We start from the raw sequence: 24,332 nt of genomic DNA on the forward strand, positions 1-24,332 counted from the left end.
AATGAGTAAAATTTCTGCACCATGAAAGCAGAGATTTAGCATGAAGTTGTTATTAGACAATCGGATCTTTAAATTACATGGATTACTCCCATTAATGGTTTTATATGTGATGAAAAGCATTTAAAAGTATGTCCTTACTTATACATGAGGGCATTGTAAAGTTTTTTGAAGATATGGAAAAGTAGTGTTTTGAACAAAAGTACTTATCAACATTTTATAAGAAATAGCTTAAGAAATGGCAAAAAACTAATTTGCATTTGTGGGTTTTTTTGTGTGACAGTTTGTATGTTTTTTTTAAACAGTTTTTAACAGACGTCCAAACAACAAAAAAGAAACAACAACTCCCAAAAACTAGTTTATTAAATGATTTAATTAGTTTCTTTTGTAATATCACTGCTATTAATTTTTTGTGATTCAAACACAAAGACTAGCTTAAAAAGCTTAAACTCAACTCTGGTTTGATGTGAGTATAAGGAAAGATAAAAGCAGTTTTCAACTTTATGTGCAGATGAAAATTAATAGGGAAACTACCAAGCTTAAAAAGTTACATTTCTTCTTTTTTCTCTTTTTTTCCAAGTCACTTTCTTACAATATGAGCAACACATCTATCCCGGACCCTCCAGCGGAGGAGATGTCCTCTAGCAGTGGACAGATGTTGCCCTCTCGGCCTGTGCAATCTGTCTCGGAGCCTTCAGCTTCTAAACGGGTATGCTTCTACAAAAGCGGTGACTATCAGTTCAGTGGGCATCGGATGATAGTCACTGCCCGTATCTTTAAGACATTCGATGCTCTGCTGGACGCTCTTTCCAAAAAAGTGCCTCTGCCATTTGGAGTACGAACCATAACTACACCTCGAGGAACTCACTTTATCAAAGCTTTGGAAGACTTACAGGATGGGGGAGCTTACGTGTGTTCGGATCAGAAACGGGTGAAGCCATTAAACCTGGAAGAGGTGAACCGCAGGCAGGTGCCTTGGAACGCGACAAGGCCTTTCAATGCAAGACGGCATAAGAGGCAGGAGCTCAAGTATCATCAGTTTGGCAGAGGGACTGATCCAAGCAATAGGCCAGCGAAGGTCACTGAGAAAGTGGCAGTGCGGACGCCCAAGAAGCTCACAGTTATCAAAAACAGGGATCCTACAGTTAGACGAACCATTGTGTTGCAGAGAAGAACAGCACCAACTTTTGATGCTTTGCTGGATTACCTCTCCCAGATACTCCAGTTTCCAGTGCTGAAACTCTATTCTACAGATGGCAGACGGGTAAGTCATTGGTGAAACTAGAAATATAATTAAAGGATATGTGAAATAAGAAAAGTTATCTAAGCAGGTAGAAAAATCTACCCATTTTGCTTTGCATTTAAACCTTTGAACCATTTGAAGATGCAAATTATTATTTTTTATTTACAGTTAAGGGGAGTGAGTCATTTGGGAGACTGGCACAAAGTCTTGTACTTGACTCCTGACCTTTAATGACACGAAACAGGACAACAATCCTACGTGACATAGAACCATATATAACCATGAACCTAAAATAACAAAACAAAAAGTGGCAGAAAAAACATTTAGTATGATTGTTTTCAACAACAGTTAAGTTTAGAATGTGTTAGTTGTAGGAAATTTGACAGTAATATTTTACACACAACTCTCCTGTCTCTACTGTTGGTGATAAGATAATTGTTTTTTTTTACATATTTATGAAGTTTTAGTTTTATTAGAGAAAATGATTTAGAGCTTCAACAATCCTTGTAATTTCAAGAAGTACTGTCACAATAATGGCTCCTGAAGCACAATTAAAAATAGAAATTATAATATTTGGAACAAGTAGTTGGTTTTATAAACACATCTCTCAAATGCTTTGTCTAATGAAGAGGGCAATCATTTTGCAATCAGTAAATGCCAAAGTAACAAAATGACTTCAGGTTAAGAGCAGAAGGAACTTTTCAGTTAATTTTAGAGAAGACAAGAGAGATCTTGTTTTAAACATTTTTAAACAAAAAGGAGAAAACATATTTTATTCTATAGTGTTTAAAGAACAACAGATAAGTGATAACTTGTTACACAGATGCCTTTTAGAGCTTTAGAAGTATTTTTTTTCTTTACAGTGGTACTTTTTCCAACATTTAAATGATTCCGTGACTTTACAGTCGGAACATGCTGAGGACTGTTCTGCAACCTCTTTAGGCATTCCTAATCTGCTGTGATTCTTAATTCTTTATCTAATGACACCCAGGACTATATAAGGCAGAGATTTCTTTGGGAAACACTATCAGGATCATCTTGACTGTGAACATTTTCCTAGTGTCTGTCACTTATCTAATAATTAAGTTCAGTATTTTTCCTGAGACCATTTAATCTAATCTTACCAAGTTTCTGATACTTGAACTTTATATCACCTGGTCTGAAAAGACCAAAATGTTTGGCTGAAAAGTAGCCATTTATCCCGAAAGAGAGTATGTAGAATACATCTTTTTTTTATATATGCTGTATTATAAAAAGGATTCCGAGAAGTACTTTAGAAGTGCTGCCTAAACATCCCCCCCAGTGAGAAAATGCCTTAATCCGGAGTGTCCTTCAGTGACAAAGTAAAGATCAAGAGCACCACATGCAGATTTCGGCACGTGTTCTGGTGAAGGTTTGACAGTGTGAATTAGTGTCTTACAGACTGTGAGCAAAATTTATAATAGCCTTAATGTTGAAGAAGCAAAGGTTTGTTGTCTAATTCGCAATTACAAAGTAACAAATATACCTTTTTGATTTCAAAAACCGACATTGATAATTCCTGTCGAGTTTAACTTGCCTCCACTTTCTTCCTCCAGGTTGATGGTCTTGCTGCACTTATCTTATGCTCTGGAATCATTGTGGCAGCTGGCAACGAGCCTTTCAGATTAGGAAACCAGCGTTTTCACAGAGCAGGCCAGACGGCCCAGATTATGTATGTGGAACATGTGGAACCATCAACATTAAATCCCAGAATGCGTAAGTGTTAATTACTATTATTGCAACAAAAAAAAAGAAAGAGAAAAGAAGCAAAACAGGAACACCTTGAAGAATAATACAAACGATTAAAAATGTATAAGAAAAAATGTATAAGAAAATGTATAAAACTCATCTCTTTGCTCTGCCCTTTGACATAGCTTGAGATGCTGATTTTTATTTTATCTTTTGTTGATTTTATTAATTGATAGTTCTTATTGCTGCTTTGTAAGAGTTATCAATTACTAGAATTGATAGCTCAATTCTAGTAATTGAGCTATCATTCAGGACAACCAAATAAATCAATTCTAGTAATTGATAGCTCTTGTCCTGTCAAATTTTAGACTTTTCTTCTAATTGATTTTGAGGGTTTTTTTTAAATGTATGGCACTTTGACCTTGTATTGTGTTTGATAACTAAAGCTGAATTGGACTGGACTGGGGAAAATCCTTTTTAATAGCATTGTACATGACAAAAACTAAATTCTTAAGGACAAATTATTACGGTTAATTCAGTTAAATCAGTATAATAATATTTTTGTAGAAACACATTCAAGAAAGTATATTTAGGCTACTTTCTCATAAATTACAATTTGTGAGAAACGACAATGACAATGAAATTGGAGAATGATGTCATGACAGTAAGTGAAATATTGGCCCATATTCATCCCTTTCACCCACGTTGAGCTACTTTTTTCTATCTTCAAACACAGGGCCAAAACATTTTAGTGTCACAATACAGTCTGCCCTTTTTTCTACATATGTACATTGACCCATTTGAGTTTAATGTAATAAAAACTGCAAATTTATGTATTTGTATCTTATTCTTGCTTTGGCTCCCTTAGTGGAAAATGCTACACTTATATCCTTATTTTTAAACTTTAAGACACTGATTGTGCTTGTTAAGTATAAACCTTGTACATAAGCCCTTTGTCAAACTAAACAAGGAGAGGAAATATTTGGTGTCTATCCTCCTCAGGTCTTGAACCAACTCCTTGAAAACCAGAGCTCTGCAGAAAATGTAAATTGCCATAAATGTAAAATATTATTTCATTAGTTAATTTGTGCAATGTCTAAATTATTATTTTTCCTTTATATTACAGATTTTATTTCTTTATAAATGCTGCCTAAATATTGCTATTTTTATTTCTTAGTGTATTTGTATTAGTTTTCAATGTAATTTCCTTTTACAGTAGTTCATTCGTTTTCCTATGAAGCCCCTTGGATTACCCTTTTTACAATAGGATGTATACCTAAGCTTACCTAGATGAATGCAGCATAATATTTATCCAATAATAAATATTTTTCTTTTTTCCTCACATGCCCTTCACAAACTCCTGTATATTATTCATCAACCAACTCCAGAGAAAGATAAATCTTTATCTAGTGGAAGAGGCTCAAGAAACTTCTCCGTGTCATCAGAGCGATTCATTGTCAACCAGATAAACAAGTCCCAGAAAAGCAGCTTGAACGGCTACCTGCACCATCCCAGTGGACTGTCTGAAACAGAAGCCCATCAGCATCATGCAGCCATGGAGACATGCGAACCTGAGAGGATAGAAGATAATGAGCATGTTAGCGACGTCGTCCCTCATGATGACGACATTGAAAAGTCATTCCGCATAAACCAAGACGGCAGCATGACAGTAGAGATGAAAGTTCGTTTGACGATAAAGGAAGAGGAGATGCTTCACTGGACAACCACGCTCAGCCGCTCCGGCCTTAACAAGAAGACAGTTTGTGCCTCCCTCTCTGGGTCAGACAACAGCTCACCTGACTCAAACAATGCTGTTGCCAAAGACTCCCCAGGTATTGAAGAGGATGAAAGAAAAGAAGAAAACTACCATGACGGAGCTGCAAGGGGCGTTGCCTTTAATGAAGAACACATCTATAAAGGTTATAGTTCCACAACTTTGGGTAGAGCAAAAACACGATTTAAGCGGACTCCTACACCAGGCCCACAACAGGTGAATGAGAGGGCTTCGGTAGAGAGTGTGAAAATGGTTACAGAGACAGGATTTCAAAAGAGCACCCTGGGACATTATTCGTATATGGAGAGAACTGCTGATGGCGAGACTACCGAGGGCTATTGCGTTGTCAGACATAGCAGCAGCAATAAGCCTAAACCTTGTAGGACGACGTCATCAGAAGCAAGCAGCAAACGCTCCTCTGTCAAATCATCAGGGGTTGCTGAGGTCCTTCAGATACAGAATGGTGGAATGGAGGTCACGGAGACCGTGATGCATATTTATGAGAGTCAAGGTTGCTACGACAACTATGTTGCAAATGAGGAGCTTAGCGCAGGTGGCACTTCTTTGCATGGCTCCCCTCCGGTTGCAAAAAGCAAACCGTCCACTTCCTCTGGGCCTCAATCATCTAGCAATGATTGTGATATAGATTGTAACTGGCAGCCGCCCACCACCGACTCACTAGAGAGGCAGAAAGAGGAGATGCTATCACTTTCATCAGAGGCAGGATCTCTAACACATCAGGCTGCAAACAATCTGTCCTCGGTAACTGAGAATGAGGCTGCCGGCTTACAAAAGGTGGAAACAGTAAATAAACATAATGCTGCCAAAAGTACTAAGAAGAAAAAGATTGCTAGGCCACTTTTCAATGAGAAGAGTTCAGTTTCAACAAACAGCTCAGATAAAAAACTTCAAGAAAGCATAAAAGGCTCCTCAAAACATAGTAAATATTCATCTACTGACAAACTGAGCAGCAATGCCAGTGTAGGAAAAAAGAGCCTGAGTTCATTGGAGAGATCGAAAAGTTCACTGACGAGTAAAGGAACAGAAAATTCTCAGTCTAAGAAGTCAATCAAAGATGAAAAAACAAAAAAGGATTCAGTCTTACTACTTAACCCTGGACATGCTAAACCAAGCCCACAGCAGAAAAAAAGTCAAAACAAAATAGCATCAAACAATGGACACAATATTAACACTCCAACCGGGAGGCCTCAGATGAAGAAGAACATGTCAGACATTTTACAAGCGAAAAAGCCACTTTCACCCAGTCAAAAGACAATCAGCAGGCCAAAATCTATGACTGAATGTGGACTATCATTACCCAAACCACCACAGGAACTGAGTGAGAGTGGGTCTTTACCTTCTCTGAATCCTTCTTCTTCAGAAATTCACCAGTATGTTGAGAACTGGTTGGAAAATGCCAACCCAGACTCTGTGCCATATGCAGACGAGGTGATTACAGATGGAGCAGAAACTCAGGCAAAGGTTGTATTTAAGATAGGTGATGACTCCGAATCAGATGAAATAAATCAATGCCAGACTAGCTTAAACGATGCCATGAAGAAATCCTCCTCTTGTTTATCAGTTCCTCTTTACCATGAGGGGTTGGCATCAGGTGCACAGCAGGGTGAACAGAGAGCCCGAGGTGTTTGTGTTTCAATGCCAAGTGTCAGGTGTGACCCGGAAAACAATGAGAATAAGCTCAGGTTGCACAAATCTGTTGAAGCCCTTGGTACAAATGACAGTGAAATGTCTTCGTCTCACTTGTTGAGCCCAAAGGCAAAGCTAAGGCCAGTCCTTCGCCAGGTTTGTTCATCAATTCAATGCATCAGAAGAACATCTACAAGCAGCACTGGTCCCACTCTTCAAAATTCAAGCAGCCTTCCTAATTTCTCAACACAAGTTGCCTCAGTGTTTGGCTCATCGTGTAAAGCCTTCATCTCATTCTTGTCGGTGATGACGCTGAGAGACAATATTAAAGGCTCCCAACTTGGGGAAGGTAGCCAATCAAGAACCCCATCAGAGGCCATGCTAATGATGGAGTCTCTCCAGAAGATTTCTGCTATGGAAGATGAAGAAGAGCAGAGGGCAAGTCTTACCGACTTGCAAAGCAGAGCATCTTCTCAGCTAAGAGAATACTGGAAGGATTTCCAGATTTTGAGGGAGAGACTTGAAAGTGAACCACTTTCCCCCAGAGTTTCAGAGACTGAGTTTGCTCTAGATGTTGTCTCTGATGGCGGCGATGCATTCGAGGATCAGCAAATGGTCCTAGATGAGCTCATGGAGGAGCTAAACATGCCACAAGACCTCAGAGAAGAGATTGTTTCCACAATCCAACAAACCAAAAGTTTCTACCCTGCTGAGGAAAGTACTTTTGTTGAGACTGTTAGAAACCAGTCAGATTCAGAGGAAGATTTAGAGCGATTTGTCGGTGATTGTGAAGAGGAAACAAAAGATTCACCAGAGCCTAGAAGTACAACTGGGGACTTAACCGAGACCAATTATGAAAATGACGATGAGGTGAATCCGGAGTTAGCCACAGAAAGTCTGATAATGTCAGAAAGAGACAAGGAATTAAAAAATGAAAAGCAGGAAACAGAAACTGTCAATAATTTAGGAAACAATGAAAATGTAAATGCTGATGAAGAGGATGACAGGGAAGAATTGGAAAGGGAAAGGGAAATAGAGATGGAAGTGAAAACAGAGATGCAGGGGGATTCAGAGGAAGAGAAGACAAGTGAAGGGGAATTTGTCCAAAAAATAGAGGAAGTAGAGGAAGCAATGACAGGGGATGAAGAGGTTACACAAAAGAGACTAGAGGATGAGGAAGAAGCAGTTGAGGAAACAGAAAATGCTGATACAATTGAAGATACGGATGAGCGGGAGGGGGCGGGAGAGACAGAGGAGGAAGGAAACAATCAGGATGTCCAGACTGAAGAGAATGAGGAACAAGATGACGATGAAGTAGAGAGTATAATTAATGAGGAGGAAGCAGAGGAGGAGGTCATGACGGAGGGACAGGAAGATGAGGAAGAGGAGGAGGAGGAGGAGCAGGAGGAGGGGGAAGAGAAAGGAGAGGAACAAGATGAAGAGGAAAGTAAAGGCTCTCTCCCTGGGGAAACAGAGGAGGAAGTAGAAGAGGAAGAGGAAACTGAGAGAAAAGGAGATGTAATTGAGATGCTTGAACATGAAAACATGGATCCTGATATGATGTCAAATGCATCTACTTTTACAGTTGAAGGCAAGACTGATGAGGAGGAAAGTGAGCAAATTGAAGAAGATGTTGGAGAAAAAGAGGAGGATGAGAAAGGGCAGTTAACAGATGAGGTTACTGAAGAAAAAGGAGAAGAGGAAATGGAAAATGAAGAAGAAAAAGTCAAACATCAAAAAGATGAGGAAACTGAGAAAGAAACAAATGGAGAAAAGTGTGATAAGGTTGAAGGAGAGGGAAATAGTCTGGAGGATACAGAAACTGATTTGGAGAAAGAAACACCAGAAGATGAAGAAGTTATGAATGAGTCCGACAATGAGCAAAATGCGGTGGCAGGAAAATCTGTAGTTGAAGAAGAGAGGAATGTTAGTGAAGAAAGCGAATCAAATCAGAAATTAGAGCAGATGGAAGTGGTACAAAAAGATGAGGCACGAGAAGGAGCTATTTTGGATGAAGTGGACAGTTTTCCCGATGATCAAGATTGTGAAACAATCCCGGAAGAAGCTTCTTGTGTGCAGCACAGTAATAGTTGTGAAGAAACAATTGACACTCTATCTAAATATTCCTCTGAAGGCCAGTGTGAGGATAAATGTACAGACACCATTCATGAGACAGATGAGGGAGGAGAGGAGGATAGAAGAAACAGTTTAACTAATCCAGTGGAAATTTCTCAGGAGCTACTTGACTTTGTGAATGATGCTCTCCAGTCTTACACGCTTATATTTACATACGACACTCAGGGAAATGTTAGAATTGTGCCTGATAATGCGAGAGTTGTGCAAACTAAGCAAAGTTTGATACCAAAACCAAGAAAGGATAGTTCTTATGGTCTAAAATGCCTACCAAGCCCAGTCACGTCTGATTTATCAGATTACAGACCAGAGACGTCGGGCAGTGGAGGGTATAAAACTCAAGAGTCTGTAGATATTGTCTCAGAAAGTGGAGAAGAGCCTTTAGAGAAAGCAAGCAGCACTGAGAGAAGGATGTTGGAAAAAAGGCCCTCCAGACTGTCACCTTCAAGTTGCTCATTAAAAAGTGGAAACAGCCCTCCTTCCAGTGATGAAGGCACTAAAGCTTCAAGGGAGGATCTCTCTTATTTCAGTGCTGCAAGCTCATTAAAAGCTGAAACCGACGCTGAAACACAAAATCCACAAAACGCCCCTTTAAGCTTTGATAAAGACTCAGCTGATGGGGTTTTGATTGATCGAGGGAGATGGCTTCTAAAAGAGAACCATCTCATAAGGAAATCCCCCCCTGTCTCTCTAGCAATGTATGGTAATCTGGACAGTACATCCACAGACACAGGCCAGGAAAACACAAGCGTCGATTCCCCAACTTACACTAAAACCCAGCACAGCCCCCTTGCTGCCATATCCTCCTCCGAGCTCGAGGAGATGGCGAAACCTCTGACTCCAAAGTGCACCTACTACAACATGCCACATGGAAGCGACTCTGACCCCTTTTTGGAAGACGTCAGCATCAGGAGTCAGAAACACGACGCAGGCAGCATAAAAGCAAGAGGCTTCAGAGTTTCACCAATTGTTGACACTTCCAAAACTTGGGCTAACAGAAATGGCAGCCTGTCATCATTTGCTTCAGTTGAGTTTAAAATACCAGACAGAAAAGTTCACCCTGAGGTTGACTCCTCTGCAGCAATGCAGCCAAGAAGGACATCTACTGGTGAACAGGGTGCACTGCAAGCTCAAGACTCTTTGGACTCACTGCATTTGAGATGTGGGCAGTACTGCCCGATACTATAGAAGAAGAAGGACACTTTACTTTGAAAAAACAACATTATCCCTATACTTTCGTGGCATTTTTGTCTTGTGTTGCTTATAGAAAATGTTCTCTCCGTCAAATTGTAATCAACAAGAACGTGCTAGGTGTATTTGGTGATTGATAAGAGTTGTGCCTCTTACTTGTATTCTAGTCAAAAGTTATTTTTATACTTACACTAACTTCAGTGCTGTCTTCTGGGTGATTGCTGGATGAATGTATTTTGAAAATAAAAATGACCTATTTTTTACCAAATTGGTGCCTCACACAGTCATTGCTGAATAATGTAACTGCAAGCACCACAGAGAAATGCCTCTGACAAATTTTCTGTATCTGTGCATTTTCTATTTTTAAGAAATTAACAAAACGAAGAGAAAGATCTTTATAGAAAGAAGCTGCAACATTTTATGAATAACTTTCTTTTATGTAATATTTAGGGTTATGACTTATTATCCTTGTTCATCCTCTGATTTCATATTGCAAATATGTAAAAACTTAATTTTACTTTTTAATGTGTCCTCAGATAGTTTTTCAAAGCTAGTGGCTCCCAAAACACATTCTGAATTAAAATTCCCTTCTGCTAAGTTTTTGTGATGTCAAAAATGAGAAAAATCAAGACACGCTTCAACCAAGCAGCTTGAAAATATCTACACTTAAAAAGTAGTTTTTATTTAGTTTCATTTTTGATATTTCTTCCTCTACTAATATTTTGGCTTTAAACTTGAATTGCACAGGGTTTATGTCAATTATACTGTTATGTTGAATAGATTAGAATATGTGTTCTAATTAGGCTCTTTTTTTAGATTTAAAGTGGTTTTTAAAATAACCTTGCAGAAGTTAAACCTAAATCGAAGGCTGAATTACTTCCTCAAAATGTCAGTAAGTTTTGCAAAGGCCTGTTCATTACCTGTTAATTTTATTGTGCAGTGGAGTAATGATGAATTCAATGCAGGACAGAACTAAAGTTGTAGGCCTCTACGTTAAGCTCACAATTCTGTATTAAAAATGTTTTTATGGGTTTGATGTAATATTAAAATCTTAAATTTCAGATGTTTTTTTTATCAGCTGCAAGTATAAAATCATCCTAATTAATAGAAACAAAAGCTTGAAAACATCATTCTCTATGTAATTTATCTATATGTGTTTCACTTAGTGGAATGAATTTGTAAAATACATGAACTTTTAAAGGATATTATAACAGTTTGAATATAAATTTATGTCCAAAAAGGTTTGGAAAGGTTTATTATGGTCTCATTTTTACACTTTACAAAAACCTAGCCTCCACTTAATAATGAGCCAGTTTAAACTGAAATGTAACACAATTTGCCTTTGGAGCAGCAACCTTTCTTCTTTGAAATCCTAGCAAAGTTATATTTATCACATGTTCACAATCTTGTATCCAAGTCTTAAACAGTCTTAACTTTGGCAAAGTTCATCTTTTTGAATTTGTTACCACAGAATACTCTACAAAGTTCAACCAAACAGCTTGTTCTTGTATTTTGGTAGCATAAATAATTTACTGGGTGTAATGAATTTGATTATGAAACTCAACTGTTCTTGAATTTTGATGTTGGCACAGCTGTCATAGAGCTGTTTCTTCTCATCTTCCAGGCAGAATCAAGTCAATCTGATTTTTAAAAAATTCATAGCAATGAAAATTGATTTCAATCTGAAAAAATCACTTTCTCATATATCTGCCTATGAAAGGACAGGTGAATGCCTGTTAAAGTTTTTAAAGTGAACTTAATTAATTACAGAAAACCTTTAGGCAAGCTGTATTCATCAGGATGCAACAACTCAAAGTTTGAAAAACATACAGTATTTAAATATTTTATTGTCATTTTCTTGACAATGATTTGGTAAACATGAGTTCTTTGTTATGTAAATGTGTTCAATTAATCAACAGTTCCTCACAGATTGGTTCATATAAGAGAAAAATATTCAGAGTTTTATATTTTCACATTTTTCAAAGCTTTTCTTTTTGTTTAAATTCCTCCGTATATGTAATTGAGGAGAGGCTGAAGGTCCTCTGCAGCTGTTAGTGTCACTGATGCCATTTTGATGTTAACAGGCTTCTGACCAGGCAGTTTGATGTGATTTGGTCTGGCAGGTTGATTTAAAATATGTGCAACCAGAGGGTATTGTCCTAGAAATAAGCATAACTGGATGAGGACACGGAAAGTGGTCAGTGAAAATTCAATGTTGTGTATTCAACAAGTTGCCCCGAGCAACTTTAACAGTATTTTAACGGAAAATCCCACAAAATGCTTTTCTGATGTACGTACGGGAAGTGTTTCCTCACCCTGACCTTGACCCAATCAGTCACTGGAAGCAACCTCTGCACACAGTGAGACAAAGAAGGAGGGATACAAATGGAGAGGTATCCTGAAAGTGGCCTTTCAGAATATTTTCCAAATGTTAGGCCAGTTACCATGGAGACCAGGAAAAAGAGTCCTTGCTGTTTAAGACCTCTTTTGTTGCTACAGCCCAAAGGTGCCTCGTTAAGCTTCATTTCCCAAAATGGCTGCATGTCCCCACTCACTGACAGGAATGGGCACTTTGGCAGAAAACCAATTAAAAGTTCAGTCATGATAGAAATTATTAGTGTAAATGTTGTTTAAAGACACATTTTAGACTGTTAGCTGGTTAATGTGGTGGCAAAAATGTAAAATATAGCAAGAATATTTGCTAAATAATAAAAAATCTATATTATACCTATAAAACGATGATAACATAGCAGTGTGTTCACAGCTGTGGTCAGCTATGATTTTGAGCACAGCTGCTTTTATGAAAGAAGTCACACATGCAGTTATTAACAATATGATGCATTTTAAAGAAATACTAATTTATGATAAGAAATCTTATTTTATTTACAACTACAACTTTTTCTGTTTAGCCCTGGCTGCAAAATTTAGGCTCCTAATGGAAATAAACCTGAACACCTCAAAACTTTAGCGTTCATTGTCTAGGTTTTCAAATATCACTTCACACACTGACTTAATAAGACTTCTGAGAGGCTTTGGTTGAGAATTACAGGTTTTCTTTGTCCTCCTTTAATTACTTCAGTCTGCCCTTTGTGCAATGATGGTGACCCATCACGGTGCAACACTCTCACCTCTAAATCTGCACTGTCATGACAACAGAAAGGTTTGCCCATTCATCACAGCAAAAGAAAGACAAAATGTCAAATTAACTGAACCGACGAACACAAATAAATAAGATCTGCACATTTATCCTTGAACATGTTATACATTTTCTGTATGTCTACAGGGTTGCCAGAATTCTCTTATCTAGCAAAACCTGTGACAAAGTTGAAAACAATTGCTATGGCTACTGGAAGTTCTTGGTGGTGACTCACCATCATGAGAAACAAAACAAAGATTAGCTTTTTGCTGTCTGGTGCCCGAAGTTTAAAGATGATGACACCCAGAAACAAACTGTTACCCTCCACACCCCACTGACTGACTCTAAAGTCTCTGGGCTCATTCAGTTGTTGTTAAGCACCACTTTTTTTTATCAACTCTTGCAATTTACCAGCATCTGCAATTCTTGGCAATATAAACTAGAAGAACCAAATAATAAATTCCCAGCATTGCCAAGAATGTAAGCTATTTAGCCCGAGTTGTGACACCAGCAAATAAAGGGCTGTAGACAATGAACATGACCTGCTGCCCACATTCTGCTGCAGCAGTTAGGTGACAGGTCAGCAATACACAATCCCCGCTCTGTCTGTGACAATTCCAGCAGCTGCTGTTTCTGTGGCCGGTTGGGAAATAGGAGGCTCATAATGAGCCTGAGAGCTGGAATTTCTATTGCCCCCACCCGTGACTGTGTGAGTGTTTTTAATGTGAACTTCCCCAGCAAGTGCTGAAAATGAGCTCCACTGTTTATCACCGAGGTCATTTTGGGTGAACCAACAAGTATACAAGCAGCGTCCAGGGGTTTATCGTTTCTGTTACTTCTGTTGTCTTTGTCACATCTTCACATTATTCACAATTTACAATAAATTGTGAATAAAATGTTCACAATCTTGTATCCAAGTCTGTTTTTCAGTTTTATTTTCATTATTTATCCAAGAAATCTTCAATTCATTTCACTTTATTATTCCTTATTTACAATAAATTGTGAATAATAATACAAAAGGCCTGAGACAGTGGACTGTAAAAGGGCATACAATACGAGGAATGTCTTGACTGTCAAGGTAACATTACCATACACTGAAAAAAATTATTTACGTTCATCTTCCATTCTTTAAAAATGTCTCAAAAGTATCAATAAACACTATTTTCACCTATTCTGCAAAATATTACACTGGAAAGAGAAAAAATAGAAATATGTTTTATTGTCCCCTATAGTGGGAAAAATCTGGTGCAACAACAGCAAAGTGACAAGCAATTGAAGCATGAAGATATAATAAGAACAATAGGTGGCAATAAAAACTCTGTAAACAGCAGAGAAAAGCAAGTAACAGTAGAAATGGGTTTTTTTAATGAAAAAAGTTGACAAGAGTGATGAGTATAGTAATAGCTACTGAGAGAAAGGATCTACAATAATTCTCCCTTTTGCACCCAGGATGCAGTAGTCTGTTACTGAAGGAATGGTCCAGGTTTGCGACGGCTTCATGCATTGGTGGGAGAAATTTTCCAACAACGATGTTATTTATCCAGATTTCTTCTAATTTGCCTTCCACCACCTGCAATAGGTAAAGGAAGCATGCTAGCTCAACATTAGCTTCCCTGAAGAACAACATGAGCGAAAAAGTGAATTTTTTTTACAATTTTGACCACTTTGTGAGATCCTTTCCTTCCTCACAGTTATTTGCAACAAAAGGTGTGGATTTTTTTTATGTCTGTTGTTGTTTACATAATCTTTTTTTTTTTATTATTTCTTTTGACAGGGATCTCACGACAATTTACATCAATAGATTTTAATGCTCCTCAAACAGTGGTTTCACAGAAATAGACATGGATTTATATCTTCAAGTATTAAATGACTTGTTCCTACATTTCTTGCATGTGGGAACCATAAATCAATGGTTTGGAACTGACTTTGTAATTTTTGATGTGGCTAACAAGCTACTTAGGAAGATCATTAGTTAGTTAGTTGACATTGGTTGCCATGTCAATGCTTTTTCAATATAACAAACTTTCCAACTATTAAACAAACTAAAACATCAATCCAAATGACTGCTAACACAGACAATACTCTTGATTGAGAACAGGACATAAAATGGGTTCAAACTCCTTAAAACTACAAACTTGAATTTGAATTGTGACATATTGGAGCTCTCATTCAGTATTTTCAGATGATCTAAGAATGTTATGTAAGACAAGAGCCAAAAGTAATTCCCAGTCCCACAGTCTGCTCTTTTTAATATCAGACTCTTTCCTCTGGTCTCACAGGTCAAAGAAAATCTCTGTTTATCTCTCTGCTGCCAGTCATACCTCAAAGACAGCATGCCAACCTAAAATCCCTGCAGCCAACCACATCCCCAGGGTGAAGTCTCTTCAGATAAATATTTGTGCATTCAGAGTTCTTCAAAAAAACAAATATCACTAATCTAAACTAAACATTAGCTTCTCTCTGAGATATTCCCCTCATGGTTTCCATGGAGAAACTCAAACCGAGTTGCATCAGGGATTTAAAAGTGTAGAGTGTCCCTGGCTCAGCTCTTCTGCTCTGTGTCTCTCAGAATCACTGAATCTCAGCGAGTCAGCGGGACAGCCCTGGCAGCTCTGTTGGCTGAAATGGGAGTCAGACAGAAAAACAGGAATGAAAAGCTTCTGGGATTAACTGACTTATATGATAATAACTGACTTATATGATACATCTTTATGATCTATTGCTGAATAAAGAGACAGCAAAAACACAAAACTGCAAATGACCTTGCTGGCAGATTCTGATGTGAAACCAGTCCACCCTCTCCTAGGTTTGAAGATTATATGAAAAAATAATATTCTTTAAACTAAGTACAGAAGCTGACAGTTTCTCCACCTTTTACAATATCTTGCTTTCTCCATCTAGAAGTTCCCCACATCACAACTAAACTAATTCATAACGCCACAAAGAGGGACTTTATGCACTTACTTGCTGATAAGGACTTGTACATGGTTGCTTGATATTTTTGGTCTTATGACGCCATAAAAGTGCCCAACAACTTTTAAGAGAGTTAGCAAAAACACATAAAACTCAACTAATGTCCCAATGTCTTGAGTTAAGTAAATATTTAAATACCACCATCGTACTGTATCACATTATTTTTCATTTCATTTGAAATGTTTTGTTTTGCAGCAATAATTTACAGCAATAAACAGAAATCATCTCAAGGCACTTTGGCCAGATCCATTACATACTTCCCAGTTCTCATCATTATTACTTTTCTCCAGTTGTGAATCATGGGTCTCACTGTGGTTCACTGGAATCCCAAAGCATTAAAAAAAAGCTCTGTCTTCTTGAGCTCTTATGCTTGATTTCATGTTGTCATATAAGCAATTTCTTGATTCTGAATATCTACCAATAATCAGGAACAAGTATGCCAAAACTAAGTTGATCACAAGTTGTGGCTAATTACAGTTTATTCTTAACCTTTGTCCCTATCAGATTAGTCATTAGATTTAGCATCCAGGAAATACTAGTCTAGATTTCGGATTTGCTTGATTTGTTTTTTAAGTCACAGGCTGGATCTGGAAGTGATTTCACATCCTAGTTGAGCGTTTTTCCAGCTATAAGTTGGAGAATTAGTGGGATTTTCCAATTGTGTTGCTGCCTATTAGCCATACAAGCTGACATTATATTTATCTTCATTTCATGCTTTACTAAATAAACATAAAGAAAAATTGTAGAGTATTCTATGTGCCCTTGATTTATGGATATGCAGTCAGAAGTCTTAGTAAATAGTTTATATCTGCAACTCCCAAGGCAGAATCTCATTGTTGTTTGTGAAGCTTGCACTACTGCACTATCTTTCTTCTACACAATTTTCCATTAATAAGCTGATATACAGTTACCTTTGTGGCTTACTCTTCTTGTTATTGACATTTATTTTCCGGAGGACTGTCAACAGTCTTATTCATGGTTGTAGGCCATGATATGCTCTTAATATTACATGTCTGTGTTGAAAATAATTCTCATTGGTCCTATTTACTGGCCAAATTTTTGTTTATATTTGGTTTTTATCAGCTGTAAAATAAAATCATTTAAATTAAGTTTAACTTTCACTTTCTTAGCTACCTTACTGAAACAACCTGATTTAACTTTCTATAATATTCACATTTATTTAGATGAACCAAAGCAATTTGGCTTATTTCTGTAAGGGAAACAAAATGAATGCTGGATTTTGATGAGGTCTGAAGGGAAATGCTGGTGTGCTTTCTGAACTTTGATTGGATCATCAACGTGTCGCTCAAGTCCCCGTTAAGTAATTTGCATAAGGGGGGGACTATAAATAAGTAATGTTTCAGGGAACGCCTTTCCAGGCGCAGTCCGCTGATGCACCAGGGTTTGCAGCAAACTGCGACCACTCTGCTCTTTTTGCTGACAGTTTGAAAAAGACAGCAGTGGGATGTCCTACAGAGTAGCTCCGCATTCTTCCTACAAGAAGATGTTTGGCGGGGAGCGTAACGTGACCAGGAGCAGCTACTCCAGCCGCCAGCTCTCCAGCCCAATGCGCTCCTCTCGGGTGTCCTTCGGGCTCCCTTCCGCTCCGACCATTTACTCTGCCAAGACCCAGAGGCTCAGGAGCAGCGCGGCCATGCCCCGACTGGCCTCCGAGAATCTGGACTTCTCCCTGTCCGACGCCATCAACAGCGAGTTCATCACGAACCGCACCAACGAGAAGGCGCAGATGCAGTCTCTCAACGACCGCTTCGCCAGCTACATCGAGAAGGTGCGCTTCTTGGAGCAGCAGAACAAGATCCTGCTGGCCGAGCTGGAGCAGCTGCGGGGGAAAGGCACGTCCCGGGTCGGGGATCTGTACGAGGACGAGATGCGGGAGCTGCGGCGCCAGGTGGACCAGCTCAGCAACGAGAAGGCTCGGGTGGAGGTGCACCGGGATAACCTGGCCGACGACATTGGCAGGCTGAGAGACAAGTAGGAGGCGTGGCACTTTTTTGTGTGTGTTTTTCCATCTTGGCCTCTATAAAGTGAAGATTTTGCAGCATAGACAAATTTTTCTAAGGCTGTATTTTTCATCTGTTTGCTCTTTAATTCCGTTTTAATGTGCATAGACATGCAAGAAATGCATAGAAAGCTAGTAAGACATCAGTGATTTGAGGCAGAGGCCACAAAATATGAAATATTTTAATGTTGATATTTACTAGTTGATATTTTAATTTTAATAATAATGTTTCGCTGTCTGTTGTTTTGCAGGTTGCAGGATGAAATTTCCCAGCGGGAGGAAGCAGAAGCCAATATGCAGAGCTTTAGACAGGTGATCCATTGCTGAAATCATATGTTTGTATTTAAGTTTTTGTAATGAAGAGACGGGACACTTCTCAGTCCTCAGAAGTAAAAGACGATGATTCCTGGGACTTCCACTGCTCCACCTTTCCAACTTTTCCCTGTTAAATGAAGCTTAAAACCCTAAAAACAGATCATAACCAGATCTTTTTCCTTTTTAGTCATTTCTGAGCTCTCATGTTTTTCATTTATCTGTATAAGCTCCAGAGACAGTAATACTCTCCACTGTTGGCACAACAGTGGATTCTAGGCATGATTCACAGACCGAGACAAAACGCCAAGTTTTGGCTGTTGTGTTAAGTCAGGCCTGCGATGAGAAGAGAGATCTTTTTAAGTCTGACGGGTCATGGCAAATGAGCTGGACACCATAGCACAAAAACAGTGTGGATAAAATGTGGTTATCAGAGCGAGAGGACAAGCCACCATGTGACCTGGCTGCCTCGTTCCTGGGAGAACCTCAGCTCAAAAGAATGTCTCTTGTTTTTGGTGTTGTCAGAGATCGTTCCCTGTCACCCTGTCATAGGACAGCCACTGGACATAAAAGGTAAAATTTTAAAAAGCACCATACATTTAAGTCAATATTTCAAGTTGCAATATTTTAACCTTGTGTGTATGAATGGCAGGAAGGAAGTGCCAGTAGGCTGCCTCGGTGGAACACAGACAACAATGCGCGGCCCGCGGCCGGCTCCTGCTCAGTCAGGCAGACAGTCACTCCACCAGCCTTGGGCTTGTTTGGGAAACCCTGCTGAATAGTTCACTTTGTTTGTGGAATTAGCACTGGGGCAAATCTGCTTCATTCGCTGATACCCCAATTAGAAGCCTGCCAACACCCTAACAAAGCAATGCTGCAGGACAGAATGAACATTTTCTGGACAAGAAGGGTTTTAAACATTTAGTTTACGCAAAATAGGTTGCTATATGCAGTTGATTTAAATGGAAAGCATACAATTAATTTATTTAATGCAACCAATTACTAAATATTGCTTTACTAGAACTAAAATTTCACCAAAGCAAGAAGTAAGTTTAAAAAAAATCTGTATCTATCTAGTTGATGAGATGAAAGACCTTTAAAATAATGAGTTCATCAGAGCAATTCGCGCTTTCAGTTAAAATCAACTGAAGACACAGTTGATTTCTGCATGCTTTGTTTGCAACATTTGTGAGTTCTCTTTGCAACTTTAGTGCATTTATTTTACATGTCAGCAAATCCATTATGCATAATTCATGTCACCTTTCCAAGTCACCTTATTAAGACTCAGTGTCGTGGCACAGGATGTGGACAACGCTGCCCTTGCCAGACTGGGCCTGGAGCGGAAGGTTGAGTTGCTCCAGGAGGAAATGAACTTCCTCAAGGAGCTGCATGATGAGGTAAGCATTCCTTTTTTTTTTTTTTTGCAGGCAAAGCGGAAACACACTGCTGTACAGACGTTGCACTGCCTGCTGTATTAAAGGCAGCGCTTAGGAAAGCCAAATCATTGGAAATATGTGTTAATCTGCTCAAACTGGTAGAATTTAGATCCAAATAGCTTTTCCCAAACAAACAGGCAAAATTAAAAGAAACTGTTGTTTGGCAGGAAATGCTGGAGCTACAAAACCAAATCCAGCAGCAGCAGCATGTGCAGCTGGACATGGAGGTGGCCAAGCCAGACCTGACGGCAGCTCTGAGGGACGTCCGTCTGCAGTATGAGAACCTGGCCTCTAAAAACATCCAGGAGTCAGAGGATTGGTACAAATCCAAGGTGAGCACCGATGGAATGGAATTCATATCAGTTATGTATAATTAATTTTGTTCCAGATTCAATTCCAAAACATTCAGTTTATTCCAAAAACAGTTTACTAACTTTTAATAAAATGCATTCCAAATTCACCTAAGCATTTAGTGCCGGTTAGTGAAAAGTTTCCACGCTGTGAAAGCTCAACCTATTTGTTTAAGTCTTTAACTTTTCAGTAATACCTGATTGTGAACCAGCAGGGCAGCGGAAAGCAAATTTTTCCTTTTAATAGGAAGCTTACTGTGTCTCCACAATATCCCAGCTCAGTTCATCGCCCAGGTACCGTGACAAGTTGTTGGTTGAGAATACAAAAAGAGACAGAAAAAAAAAACCACTGAAGCATCGGGCGAAACTAATTTATATGGAAAATAAAGGCAAAGACACCTGGACAATCACACCAATGGCTCATTCAGTGAGACACAAACTGACATGTTATGAACCACCTAGAGTACTTTCAATGGAAAGACATTCCACACATAATTAAAGGCAACGATAGATCTGTCAGAGGAAGAAGACTCACAGCGCAGGAGCTCTGAGCCAGGAGCCGTCTCTCTGTCAAAGGACTAGAGGATGTACACAATAACTGGACCAATAGCTTTGCCAATTGCTTAACCGAACGAAAAAGAAACAGTTACACAGAAAAAATGTGTTTATTAAAACAAAATGAATACAGAGAGAGATGTTACTAGTTGCTGTAACTTCAATTAATGAACTACTGGAGTGTAGAGTACAGAAAAATATAAGGCTGATGAAAAGTGGTCATTCTAAATGCACTGGGGAAGTTAAAGATACTCCCAAACCAAACCCAAAAGCTTTTTTAACAATTACAAATGCAAAAATAACATTTTAGTCTTATTTGATAGACTAGACACAAAGTAATTTTACTTGATTATTGTAGAAAAGGAAACTATAAACCAAGGCTCTAAAACGTATGCTACATGGTTGCCCTATTAAAAAACAGATATCCAAGAGTTCGGATGTTGTCAATCCCCTATGATGGCAAACCAAGTTTGTACCATTCTCGAACTGAAATTTAAATTGAATCTGCAGAAACTCCTTGCAAAGGATTTTCCTTGAGCCGCTTTGAGCACCCTTGCAGCATAACTACAGAAAGATCTGGTTAGATATAGTCACTCTAACAATAAAATAGATCAAAAAGGAAACTTTTGTACCTAGTTCCAAAAGTAGACAGGGTTTCTGGCTCACTGAGAGTTGAAATCCAGTGGTTTCACAGGAGAGGAGTTTCCTGTGGAGACAAGAAAAAAAAATAACTCAAAGAATTGTAGTGAAATAGAGAACAGATCAAATTTTGTGTGTTTCAGATCAACTTTAATATGTACAATGTGGCACAAAGCTTTAATGCTACTGGTAGTGACAACTTTAAAGCCGAAATTGACCAAATGCAACTCTGGGAATCTTACTTTTGCAACAGAAAAATTACAAAAAGAGTTGATAATATACTCCATATAAATGTGGTAACAGTTTATATTTTGCCACCATTTTTTATAGTCAGTATTAGTTTGATGGTTCTTTATCTGCAAGGAACAGCAGATATAGACAATGAATGGGTGGGTGGATGGATTATTTACTGTAAATGCCCATTCTACTTAACATAAACCTGACTTAATGAGGGACTCAAACAGGGATTGATTCCTATTTCATAAAACAATTTTATTTCAAATCCTTTACAGTCGCTAAATTCCTCCAGCCTCTGTCATCTCCACATTTCATAATTTAGAAGCTCCACCCCATCGACTATATTTTCTCTCCTTCAGTTTCTGGCTCATCATTTATTGAGTAGTTGATTTCTCGGTTGTGTCCTTCAAGATGTCTGACTCTCCTCGTTTTTCTTTCTTTGTTTTTGTGCCACTGCGATTTTTAGTTTGCTGACCTCACCGAAGCGGCAGCTCGGAATAATGAATCTCTGAGATTAGCCAAGCAGGAGGCCAACGACTACAGGCGTCAAGTTCAGGCACTAACTTGTGAGGTGGATGCCCTCAAAGGATCTGTGAGTGTGCAGTTTCAGGCTCTCATTGTAATTTTAAAGAAAACAACTATTTAGTCAACACATATTTTTACTTTATTTTGTCATGTTTTTTCTTTTGCTCCAGAATGAGTCCTTGGAGCGCCAGATGAGGGAAATAGAAGAGAACTTTGGCCTGGAGAACAGTGGCTACCAGGACACCATCAGCCGCCTGGAGGTGGACATTCACAACATGAAGGACGAGATGGCCCGTCACCTCCGAGAGTACCAGGACCTGCTCAATGTGAAGATGGCCTTGGACATTGAGATCGCTACCTATAGAAAACTGCTGGAGGGAGAGGAGAGCCGGTAACAACATTTCTTAGAAATGTTTAGCACTCGCTGGGTGTATGAGAGAAGTATGAGCCTTCATTTTATTGATAAAAGATGTTAGTTTAAAAAAAAATGGTGGGGTTTTTTTCCTCTTTCTTGGCAGGATCTCCACCCCGTTGCCAAAGTTCTCTTCTCTAAATCTCAGAGGTAAGGTTGCTGTTTACATTAATTTCACCAATGTTAGCTTTTTATTTTATTAATAGATATTGCTATTTATTTTCTTAGACGGATTGCCTGATTCAAAACCTCATTCTGAAACATCAGCAACGAAGAAAGTTGTCATCAAGACCATTGAGACCAGGGATGGTCAGGTATGGCATGCTCTAAGTGACTTAAAGTCAGTTTCTTGATAGATTTCTGATTTTTTTGTCTTGTTTTTCTTAGGTGATCAATGAGTCAACCCAGAATCACGAGGACATGGACTAATAGCTTCTTTGTCTATGTCAAACAAGCAACACAAGCAATAAGAGGAAAAACATTTCACTGGAGTTACAAGCAAGAAAATAAATCTACCACACAAATCGAAAACAGCTTTGAAAAGTGCCTTTATCTGTGAAGATCCAGTGAGCCTGTTCTAGCTGACAGACTGTTATGCTTTTTTGTTTGGTTGAGAGTGCTTAAGTCACATTTGTCTTGACACAATTATGAAAATCGGGACACATTTAGCATAGCAATTTTTTCCGAGGTCGACAAAAAACATTTCTTTGTAACCAAGGTAGTGTTTGATCAACAAAGCATGAACCACAACAAATCTGTATGCTGAAGAAGTCACAATTACCTGTTTGCAGCAATAAACTATGAAGACTGTAACTCAAGCGGTGTGGACGAGTGTTTGTTTGAAGGTATTTTACTTTCTCAGAGGGGCCCATTCAAATAGATTCACAGCTGTGTTCTCATTTTAATGAAAAGTTGTGATATATACTAGCAGACGTTCATAAAGCAATGAACCAACTGAGCTTTCCAAGATTATTAAAATCGCGGAGTTTGAAATATAAAAAATAAACTATCTAGAAATCTGCAAGTTAGCTTTACTGCCATCTGTCGGCCAAAGACGGAGCATTACACTTCTATTCAGCAGGTTGACCCAATCCAAAGATTCTGCCTTTTTTTTCTTTGTCTGTTTCTTTGATACATTTTGTTGTTTTATTGCGTCCAAATCTCGTGAACATTGACTGAGGTAGGTAAAAATTAGGACCATGCCCAACAAAGTTTAAACATTTTCCATGATCATGATCTCACCTCAATAGTTTCCCCCTCTTTTAATTCGGAATTGTTGGGTCCTCCTCCTATTTTAATAATCCTGGAAACTTGTCGGCGGCTAATTAATGTTGCTTGTTTTCACCTGTCTGTCCCGGGAGATCGGTGTGTTTGTCGACAGAGCAACTTTCTCCATGTGACGTGTCTGCCGGAGGAAAGGCAAACAGGCAGAGCAACAAACGGTTTCCGCTAAAAACCCCGACGTCTTGTTGTTCATTCTGTTGCATCCTGACTTTTTGACACCCAAATTTCTCAACTATGAGACATGGGTCAAATATCTGAACAGTGACGAAGGTGGACTTTTTGGAGTTTTTTTTTTTTTTTTTTTTGTACGATTTTGAGTAGTGTTGAGGAAAATGACAGGCGAACTCAAGGGAACTGGTTAAAAGAAAGCCTTTACTTAAAAGCTTGTTTTGTGATGGGGTCGGTGACTTCTGCTCTGACCAGGACGAGGAACGCGTTGGTGAAAGTAGGTTCCCAGCCGGAGAACCACGACTCAGAGAGGAGTCGGTCCGCTCCGGAGTCGGACCGGCCCAGGAAGAGGAGTAAAGGCTTCAACGTGCCGGGCCAGACCGGTCGGCAGAGCTCCCGCCAGTCGCTGTCCGAGGTGCTGAGCAGACAGGACTCCGATGGAGCCAAACAAAGTTCAAGGAAAAAGCCTGCTGAGGCTCAACAGAGCGGTGAGTTCATGAGCTGGGAAACAAACGCCTCTTCCTGTTTATGGTTAAATGGTATTTATTTTACACTCTTTTCAAATAGAGATCTTCCCAGGAGGAACAAAA

General features: G+C 38.9%; 2 protein-coding genes across 2 annotated transcripts; both read left to right on the forward strand.

Annotated features, from left to right (window-relative positions):
* Nucleotides 1–592: 592 nt before the first annotated feature.
* Nucleotides 593–9,890, forward strand: LOC102229328 (RP1, axonemal microtubule associated). Its single transcript, XM_014469105.2, has 3 exons — nt 593–1,261; nt 2,818–2,977; nt 4,339–9,890. Exons 1-3 carry the CDS (start codon nt 593–595, stop codon nt 9,690–9,692), a joined length of 6,183 nt encoding a protein of 2,060 aa, XP_014324591.1. The 3' UTR covers nt 9,693–9,890.
* Nucleotides 9,891–17,159: 7,269 nt separating this feature from the next.
* LOC102216487 (vimentin-like) lies at nt 17,160–23,108 on the forward strand. Its single transcript, XM_005799934.3, is given in 10 exon segments — nt 17,160–17,250; nt 17,253–17,796; nt 18,076–18,136; nt 19,438–19,533; nt 19,740–19,904; nt 21,820–21,945; nt 22,049–22,269; nt 22,397–22,440; nt 22,519–22,604; nt 22,678–23,108. Coding segments are annotated over 10 exon segments (1,476 nt in total). The 3' UTR covers nt 22,720–23,108.
* The last annotated feature ends 1,224 nt before the right edge of the window (nt 23,109–24,332 follow it).

This window comes from Xiphophorus maculatus, chromosome 6 (assembly GCF_002775205.1).
Source record: "Xiphophorus maculatus strain JP 163 A chromosome 6, X_maculatus-5.0-male, whole genome shotgun sequence".
Taxonomy (NCBI): Eukaryota; Metazoa; Chordata; class Actinopteri; order Cyprinodontiformes; family Poeciliidae; genus Xiphophorus; species Xiphophorus maculatus.